This window comes from Muntiacus reevesi, chromosome 15 (genome assembly GCF_963930625.1).
Source record: "Muntiacus reevesi chromosome 15, mMunRee1.1, whole genome shotgun sequence".
In the NCBI taxonomy this organism is placed as follows: domain Eukaryota; kingdom Metazoa; phylum Chordata; class Mammalia; order Artiodactyla; family Cervidae; genus Muntiacus; species Muntiacus reevesi.
The window spans coordinates 61,713,087-61,722,661 of NC_089263.1; the positions used below are offsets into that span (position 1 = coordinate 61,713,087).

The 9,575-nt window shown below is 62.6% G+C and overlaps 1 protein-coding gene across 3 annotated transcripts; it reads left to right on the forward strand.

Moving 5' to 3' along the window:
- Positions 1–675: 675 nt before the first annotated feature.
- Positions 676–8,816, forward strand: DLK1 (delta like non-canonical Notch ligand 1). 3 transcript variants are annotated; one of them, XM_065906337.1, is made up of 6 exons: positions 676–908; positions 2,103–2,166; positions 2,721–2,851; positions 5,741–5,882; positions 7,922–8,201; positions 8,421–8,816. In XM_065906337.1, the coding sequence occupies exons 1-6, from the start codon at positions 842–844 to the stop codon at positions 8,667–8,669; spliced, it is 933 nt and encodes a 310-aa protein (XP_065762409.1). In that variant the 5' UTR covers positions 676–841; the 3' UTR covers positions 8,670–8,816. The 3 variants fall into 3 exon arrangements, with proteins under 3 accessions (XP_065762409.1, XP_065762410.1, XP_065762408.1); XM_065906338.1 differs by having other exon boundaries at positions 8,427–8,816; XM_065906336.1 differs by having other exon boundaries at positions 7,922–8,816.
- The last annotated feature ends 759 nt before the right edge of the window (positions 8,817–9,575 follow it).

Below are 9,575 nucleotides of genomic sequence, written 5' to 3' on the forward strand. Positions count from 1 at the left end.
CTGTCTGCGTGCCTGTGACTGAGCAAGCACGCGGCCCTCCCGGCCATTTCTGTGACGTGCGCGTGTGTTGCAGTGTGTTCGTGTCGCCGAGTGTGTCAGGGTTGCCACGTGTGCTCCCACAAGGGTGCCTGCGTTTCCCCCCGCGTGTTTACGGCTAGGAATGTGGGCGCCCCAAGGCTTCTCCTCAGTGTTCTTCCCGCTGCGTGTGCGGTAGCGTGCGTTCCCCCGTCTCCAGAGTGTGCGTTTGTGTGTTTCTGGGTGCGTGAGCCACGCCAGGCGTGCTCCGGACCTTGGCGATCAGTGCTCCGGTATTCTGTGCGTGCTTCTGTATTCCGAGCGCGTCTTCGCGTCTTCCTGGGGTCTGCGGCCCAGCCCAGGTTCGGCTCCCAAGACTTGTCCTAAGCGGGCCCGTGTGTGCGCGCCCGGGTGCCGTCCTATGGGGGGAACGTGTGCCCAACGCGCGCGGGGTACCTGTGCCCGTCTAGCCAAGAGTGGCCCGCGTGTGCGAGCGGGTTTCCGGGACACCTCAGTGGTGGGGGGCGGCCCCGCGAGGGGCGGGGGTCACCAGGACTGGCCGGCGCCGGCCCCGTGCGCGCGAAGGCGGGGGCGGGGGGCGGGGGCCGCGGGGGGGCCGCGGTACGAAAAGGGCGGCGCGCGCGGCGGCGGCGGCAGCTCGGCGGCGGCAGCGGAGAGCGCAGCGCGCAGCCCGGTGCAGCCCTGGCTTTCCCCTCGCCGCGCGCCCGCGCCCCCTTTCGCGTCCGCAACCAGAAGCCCAGTGCGGCGCCCGGATCAGGCCCCGCGCCCGCGCCACTCCCGGGACCGCGACCCCGGCCGCCCCGCGATGACCGCGACCGCAGCCCTCCTGCCCGTCCTCTTGCTCCTGCTGGCTTTCGGCCGCAGTGCCCATGGTGAGCCCCCCGGCGGCCCGGCTCGCGCCCCCTCTGGGGATGCCTGCGACGCACCCCCGGCCGCCCGGTGCCCCGCGCGCCCCGTCCCGTGCGCCCTGACTCCCGCCCGTCCCGCCTAACCCTAAGCCCTGCGCCGCGCCTGCCTCGCCCCGCCTGTCATCCTCGCATGCCAAAACCTGCCCTGGGGTCCCTGGGGGGGAGGGGGTGCGGGGAGCGGGAGGGGTGTGGGACCCCCGGCCCCTTCCCGCCCCGCAGAAGTGGCGCTCGCAGGGGGCCGGTGCGCAGAGCGGAGGTATGGAGAAACGAGGTGATGCTGGGGAGCCCTCTGTGAACACGCTCTGGGGTGCAACTTTGGGGGGGTCTCTGCGTGTGCGCTCGGGAGCAGGCCTGTGGGGGCTGTGGAGGGTGACTGCCGTCGTCGCCCAGAGTCCCAACCAGGAGCACAGGCTGGGCCCCTCCCGCGTGGCGCTGGTCTAGGTGAGGGGCTGCGACACTCCTGTCTGCGGCGGCCATCTGTCCGTGACGCAGCACCATGCCCCTTCGCGCAGGCCCCCCCCCACTGCGCCAGTGGTTATGGGGGGGCTGTCTGAAAAGCTGCTGAGAGTTAATGTAAACGCACACAGTAGGTGCCTATTAAAGTGTTGGAATCTCTAAAGGGTGTCAGAATTGCAGTCTTGTCGGCAAAACCCTTGTTGGTCTCTTTAGTACCAAGCACCTGGGGTGGGGAGTTTGACCTGGGTGCCTGGCTTCGCTGGGATTAACCTTTGAAAAACTCAGACGCCTTACCTGTGAGCCTTCCAGGTGGACCTGTCTGAGCTTTTCCGGAGCTGAGCTGAATACGTCAAAAGCCTGTCCCCCGCCCCACCTTCAGCTCACTTGGTAAAAGTGAGGGTTTGGCCCAGTCCCCCGGGGTCAAGCTCTTTTGAGCTTTTTGCTGTCTCCCCATTCCTGCCTTGGAGGGCCTGACATTTGTCATTTCTCCGAGGGACTCTGGGTGTCTGACCGGGCCCCGGGAGCTAGGCACTGTGCTGTGATGACCCCAGACCCAGGAGCAGGCGGGGGCTTTCCCCCCGGTGGCTCTCGATGGCGTGCCTGACTGTGGGCCAGGCGGGTAGAGCCCCCGAGGGGCGGAGGCCGCCTCCCCGGCCTGTCGGGCCTCGTGCGGCGAATGGCGTAACCTTTCTTGTGCCCCAGGAGCTGAATGCTTCCCGGCCTGCCACCCCGAAAATGGATTCTGCGATGATGACAGTGTGTGCAGGTAATGGAGGGGCTCCCCAGAGGCAGCTCGTGGCGGGGACAGGTTGGGGGGGGGCAGGGCAGAATTCTGGGGAGCTGTGACGCAGGCAGAAAAAGCAGGGGGCCCCTGGACTGCAGCAAACAGCGCCCTCGCCCCCACAGAAAACCAACCAGTGGGGGAGAGGGGTGGGGGGGGACGAGGACTGGGGTGGCTGGGGATGGCAGGGGCGGGGGGGCGCATGGTGTCACTAGCTCCTGTCTGTTTTCTCAGAGGTGGGGGCGGGCAGGAGAGCCTCTTGCAGGGTGAGACCACTGCGGGCCACTGCGGCAAAAGGCAGCTCTTCCCCCGGCTCCCAGGGACCCCTCTGCCCGGCCCCTGGGCTCATCTCGAGTCTGAGCTATCCTGCTCGAGTGAGTGGGGTTGGTTTCCTGCGGCCCACCGGCCTAGTGCTGTGCAGAGACCCCCTCCCCGAGCGTCCTCAGTTCCACAGAAAGCCTCCGCAACTCCCTCTCCACCCGTGTCCCCCACCACTCATGTGTCCCGTCTTTCTGCCCCCACCCCCTGACGCCCCATAGGTGCCAGCCTGGCTGGCAGGGTCCCCTGTGTGACCAGTGCGTGACCTTTCCCGGCTGCACGCACGGCCTCTGCGTGGAGCCCTGGCAGTGCATCTGCAAGGACGGCTGGGACGGACACCTCTGCGACCTAGGTGGGCACCTGCCCCTGCCCTCCCTGCCCCCGCCCCAGCCACCTCCTCCCCGCCCGGTGGGGTGGCGGCTGCCTCCCCTCCCCCTGTGGCCTTCGCCCAGCACACCCAGCAGCCTGGACGGTGATGATCTGTTTATCCACTTCCCACTGGTGCTGGGGGCTTCCCCACGGGGAGGGGGGTGCTGCTCCCCACTGCACTGCCAGCACCCAGCACTGGGGTGGGGGGCGTGGGGGCTGCCCGTTGAATAAAGAGTCCCAAAAAGAACACGCCACACAAGGCTGAGAGGGTGGGGACCGCAGAAATCTGTCCCGGGGGGTGGGGCGCTGAAGCTCAAAGAGGGGGGCGTCGCAGAGCCAAGACTCCAAGAAATTCACAGGCGAGGCTACTGAGGATGCTGTGACACAGAAGCAACAGACGCGGGGGGGATGCTGGGTGCTGAGTGCGGGGCCAGCGGGTACCGAGTCAGGGCCGCCGGCACAGGGCCGGGGGCTGTGCTGGGCGAGGTCAGGTGTGGGGGCCGGGGGATGGACGGCCGGGAAAAGCTGAGAAGTAGCCCAAGTGCGGATTGGTGTTATCTGTTGATTTCATTAATTTATGCAATCTTTGCCCTCCATTACCCTGAGCAGTGGACAGTTGGCTGTCACTGCATTTTCAGGCTGCAGAATGTTCACCCGAGCCCATTCTCCCCATTCTCGTTTGGCAAAACGTGCCCTGACGCCCAGGCAAACGAGGGTCCTTGAGAAAACCCCCCGGGCGGTGTAGGCAGCTGCCGTAGGGCCCCTGTCCCTCAGTCCCCCTGCCAGTGTCCACAAAGACGCCTGGTACCTAGAGGGAAACTGAGGCTTGGGGAAGCAACGGGGTCCTGCTCAGGACACTTAGGAAGTCGGGAGAACAGCCGGCTGGCTACCAAACCCCACCCTCCGCCTCCAAAATGGGTTCATTCTCATCCAGGGGGCTAACGCTTTCCCTGGAGAAAAACCCAAGAACTGTAGCGTTACCGCCCCGCGAAGCTGGGCAGTGGGCTTTCAAAATCCCCCAGCATGTGGGTCTTTAAAGTGCCCTCCCCCACCCCCGCATGGAGCAGGTTTTTCCCTACTACAGCTGATTCAGGCTCTGGCCAGCAGGGCTTGGCTCCCTGGAAGAACCTCTGAGCTGTTTGGGGGACCCAAAGGGGTCCCAAGTAAAGCCACCATTGGGGATCAGGGCTTTTTAGCCCGGAGCCCCACTCTTTGTGATATCTAAGCCCGGGACCCCGCCGTGGAGTTTTCCAGACAAAAGGTCCCTCCCCACTGGGTCGACAAAAGCCTGGGGCGGCTGGGTCCAGAGGAAGCTGGCCTCCGGGTAGATCCTGGCCTTCTCCCTTTTCACCCGTCTTTGAGGCTGTCACCGCCACAGCTGCTGCCCCAGCAGGCAGCGACCCCCGGCCGCTCTCCCCTTGTGGCAGCTTAATCCATCCGACTTTGGGGTCGGAGGCCCTGGAGGGAGGGGGAGAAGCTGAGCTGATCCTCGGCTAGGCTCACAAGGCTTGACACTGCAGGAGAGGAGTGGGTGGTCGCTAGCTCTTGCGCTTACACGGAGGGTTCCCAGTGACAGGGGAGCCTGAGGCTCACGCCCAGGGCCTTCCTATAACGATAAATCCTCTATGTTCCCCTTGCGCCAGCCAGACTCCTCATGTGAGCTCTGCACAGGCCCTCGCCTGGCATGTGGGGCTTTTCCTTACTGACGGATGGCCATCCCCTCTCCCTGAGAGGGTGCAGGGCTCTTGAAATGAGGGAGTCCATCTGCACGTGTGTGGCTGCAGCCCCCAGGGACCCCCACCTAGAGCTGCCCCTCAATCGCCACCTCGTCTCTGGCTGGCCCTGGCTCTCTCTTTGGCCCAGGCGGCAGCTCAGATGGTGGAAAAAGCCAAGTGGAAAGGGGCTCTCAGACATGGGCTGGGGAGAAGCCCTTCTTTTCTAAGCAGGGAAAGTGAGGCATAGAGTCCGGGGTGGTGGGCTGGCGGGGAGAGGAGCAGCTGGCTGAAGGTGGGTGCAGAAAGGGTCTCTCTCCTGTCAGAGAGCCCCCCCCCGGGTCCCCCCTTTGTTCAGCCTGTCCCTGCCTTGCTGAGCCCCGAATAATGAAGTGTGCGTGACGGGAGGTGTAAAAAGGCGGTGGAAATATACCAGTGTTCATGGAAACCCGTGCTGACAGGCGAGCACTCAATAGCTCTCATTTCACCGCCTTCAAAAGATGCAACCTTTTTATCATGGACCCTCTTAGTTCAGAACCTGAGAGCAGAGAGACCACCGGGAGATGGAGGAGGCAGTGCTGGGGCTAAATCAGGTTTCTTGATTCCCGACAGGGGGCTTTACATCTCATTTCCTCCCCCACCTCCCCGCTCCCCTTTGATGGAAAAGTATACAGGGGCAGGTGATGTCTCTTAACAGTTGGGCTGTACTCACCCCCTCCTCCACCTACGAGCGGCAGGGACCTCCTCAGACCCTAGAAACTGGCCTGGAGCTTTAGGGGGAGGGGAGGGGTCCGCAGTGAAGATCAGTGTTGCGGAACCCGACAGGTGACCTGGTGCCGGAAAAAGGGACAGCAGGCCTGGGTGAAATCTTGGTGAGCGGCCGTGACTTTCTGTCCTCGGCTCCCAGAGCTGTTTACTTAGGTCAGGGTCCCGGGGGAGTCGCAGCACTCCCTTGCTGAGGACCCCGCTGGGTGACCTTGGACAGTGACCACAAGCAGGGAATCTGGGCAGCTCACGCCGGCTCCCCGCCTTGACCAGAGGGAGGGGTGTCTGTCTCTCCCTGCCCCGACCCACGATGCTCTCCTTCTAGCCTCTGCGATTCCACCCCCAACCCCGCCACCAACCTCATCTCATCTCCCTGATTTTCTCTGCCTTCCAAGACATCCGGGCTTGCACCTCGACCCCCTGCGCCAACAACGGCACCTGCCTGAACCTCGAAGACGGCCAATACGAGTGCTCCTGCGCCCCCGGCTTCTCGGGAAAGGATTGTCAGAAGATGGACGGGCCCTGCGTGCTGAATGGGTGAGCATTCTCTCCCTGCGGATCTGATAAAGTGTCTTTAGAGTCCCGTTTCACACCCCCTAAAGACCCTTTCAGCCTAACCCAGTCGGACCTGTCGGCGGACAAAAGACCGAGGAAGTGCTCCTTCTGCACCCTGCAGGGGGGCTGCCCCTCGATCGGGGCCTTTCTGGGGGAGTCTGTCATTTCCGTCATTTTTTCCCAAACAATCCTGAAGGTGATTTCATATTCCCCTGACGTCCCCAAGTCCTGATGTGTGTGAATGACAGTAGATTGGGGACTCTGAACCCGAGCCCCAGCGGCATAATTTTCTAAAGGCGACGTAACAAGAGATCAGAGTTCGGCAGTGCCCGAGGCTGTTGGTGAAACCCCGTCTCCGTACCTTAGGGGCGGCTTTGGTGGGCGGGGGTGGGCGGCAGGCTCTGTATTGGGGTCTTCTGGGATGTATGTCTTGGGAGGTGGGGAGAGGGGGCTGTGGCCAGCATGGGGCAGGCGGGAGGGGGAGGGAGAGGGGGGTCTGGCCCCCAGCTACCCTCGGGGAGAGGGGCCTCCGGGGCTGTGGGCAGTGGGCACGGCAGATGGACTGGTCCTTGGCCTCTCTGGTGCCCCCCTGAGCAGACTTCCCAGCAGTTCAGCCACTTCTGGCCCCCACTGCCCTCCTGACCCTCCGAGGAGGAGGGGGTTTGAACGGAGGCCAGGGTGGTCAGGCGAGAACTCAGGGCAGTCTCCAGCCCTGGGCCAGTGGCTGCGGGTCGGGGGGCGCCCCTGTCTCGTGAGGAAGCCGAAGCTTAAGTGCCTTCCAGGGACGGGGCAGAGAGCCCCCAGAGCCACACAGGCCAGGAACCAGCCTTCTTGCAACATTCTAAAAATCGGCGTTCTAGGGCTGATTCGTGTTGATGTGTGGCAGAAAATAGCAAAATCCTATAAAGTAATGATCCTTCGATTAAAAAATAAATAATTAAGAAAAAAAAAGATCAGAGTTCAGGGTGAGGTCGGAGGACAGGGGTGACCACCGGGCTCCATTTCTGCTTCCTGGCAGGAAGGGGAAATATGGAGCAAGACCTTTAAAATATTTTGCTTTCCTCCCTAACAGACTTGAGCCCGTCTGTCAAAATAGAGCCTGGGGTCCTTGAAATTCCTCCAGAGCCCCAGCTCCCCTCGCCCTCACCCTTGCAGCAGCAATGCTGATTCCTTGTGCTCCGAGCCCCTTTCTTCCCCGGAGTTTCGGCATTTATCAAATGACAAAGGGTCTGCTCGTTTAAAAGCACTTACATTAAATGCTCCGTGCGCTCCGCTTTGAGCAAACAGCTTTGGTCTGCAAGCTGCAGTGGGGTGAATGGGCCACTATTAACCAGCCGGGCCCAGACGCTGCTCCTGCCTCGCAGACAGAGCGCGCGGCTTTCTTTCACTCTGAGAGTCCCCAAGGGTTTTTCGTACAATAGCCCGCAGGCTCACTCCGCGGAAGATAAAATTAATAATAAGGGGCTGGGGGCGGCAGCGGCGGTGGTGGGAGAGACGGAGGGATGCCCTGCTTGGCCCCGCCTCTGTGGCCTGGGGGCGGAGCTAAGGGGAGGGCTGGGGGCGGAGCTAAGGGGAGGGCTGGCTGCAGCCGTGGGGTACCACTAACTTTGCCTCTCTCAGCCTCAGTTTCCCCACCTGTCCAGTGACTTAACCGTCAGGCCTCTGGTCGGTCGGAGAGGTGACGTGAGAGGTGGGAGAGGAGATGGGCATCCTGGCACGGGAGGTCAGGCATGTTCCAAGCTGGCAGCGTGATGGGGGTGAGGTGCCCACCCCATCTCGGACGGCCCGGGAGCCCCTCGCAGGCAGGGGCTCACGGTGCCCCGGCACCCACCCCCCTCCCCACCCCGGGGCCTCCCTGGCTGGCACCCCCTCACCTCGAGCGTTCTGGGCACCTGCCCTTTGGTTGGGTGCCAGGAGGTTTGCGGTGTGGCGCGAGGGGCGGGCAGGGCACCCCCACCGCGGCCTCGCTGTCCTAGCCCAGCGCCCGGGGGCCCTTCACCCTGCCCCCTGTTGCCCTCCAGCTCGCCCTGCCTGCACGGAGGCAGCTGCGTGGACGATGAGGGCCAGGCCCCCCACGCCGCCTGCGTGTGCCCCCCGGGCTTCTCGGGCAACTTCTGCGAGATCATGACCAACAGCTGCAGCCCCAACCCGTGCGAGAACCAGGGCATCTGCACCGACATCGGGGGCGACTTCCGCTGCCGCTGCCCCGCCGGCTTCATGGACAAGACCTGCAGCCGCCCGGTGAACACCTGCTCCAGCGAGCCGTGCCTCAACGGCGGCACCTGCCTGCAGCACTCCCAGGTGAGCTTCGAGTGTCTGTGCACGCCCGCGTTCGCCGGCCCCCGGTGCGGCCGGAAGCGCGCGGCGGGCCCCCCGCCGGTCACCCGTCTGCCCAGCGGTTACGGGCTGACCTACCGCCTGACCCCCGGGGTGCATGAGCTGCCGGTGCAGCAGCCCGAGCACCGCGTCCTGAGAGTGTCCATGAAGGAGCTCAACAAGAGCACTCCGCTCCTCTCCGAGGGACAGGCCATCTGCTTCACCATCCTGGGCGTGCTCACCAGCCTGGTGATCCTGGGCACCTTGGGCATCGTCTTCCTCAACAAGTGCGAGGCCTGGGTGTCCAGCCTGCGCTACAACCACATGCTGCGCAAGAAGAAGAACCTCCTGCTGCATTACAACAGTGGGGAGGAGCTGGCCGTCAACATCGTCTTCCCGGAGAAGATCGACATGACCACCTTCACCAAGGAGGCCGGCGAGGAGGAGATCTGAGCAGCGTCCCCGCCGCCCCCCCTCCTCGGGGTCCCCACAGAGCCCCCCGTCTCTCTGTGCGGTCTGCTCTCATCCTTGTGGTGGAATTTGCTCCCCTCTCTGTCAAATCTGGTGAATGCTACGCTTTCCTCTCCTGCCTTTGCGCTGCCGTGTGACCAACGTAATTGCCAGATAAATCCTCTTTCTCTCTTCTTAATGCATGATATAAAAAAATAATAATGATGATAATAATAACGAGAATTTCATCTTTAAACGAGTAAGACAAATAAGTATGTTATTCTAAACTCTCAACCTAAAATCAAAAAAGACCAAAAAAAAACATGGCAACAGTGCCAGGGCTCCCTGCCGACGCCCCCCTCCAGCCAGGCGTGGGGTCTCGGCCACGGGGTCCTCGTGAAACCGTCACGAGTGCTGTGCATGACCACCCACTGTGAAAAGGGCTAAAATCTCTTTCGTTCGTTAATTCTCACGCACCACTCCCGACTCGCACTCATGTCAACACCGCAGACCTTTCGATCTTCCCGATTGACTTGGGATTTTAGCAGAGTGCAGCGGCCGCGTGTCAGGCAGAGAGAGAGAGAGAGAGAGACAGCCCCGGGTTGGCTGCTGGGGGTGCTGGGACCTCGTCCCAGCCCTTCTGCTCACTCGCTGTGTGATCCTTGGCGAGTCCCTTCCCCACCCTGGGCCTCCTCCTCCCCCCCACCTCCAGGTGGGGGCTTGAACACCGTGACCGTCAAGGTCCTCTCTTGCCCTCAAAATCTGAATTAGCAACGAGGGAGTGATGAACCAAAACCGTTACCCTAAAAAATAAGGATCTGATGAAGACACAGTCTCATCCTGGGATCCGAAGGTTTTGGCCTATCCTGGATGTACACTTGATGTATTTGAAATGTACACTTGATGTAT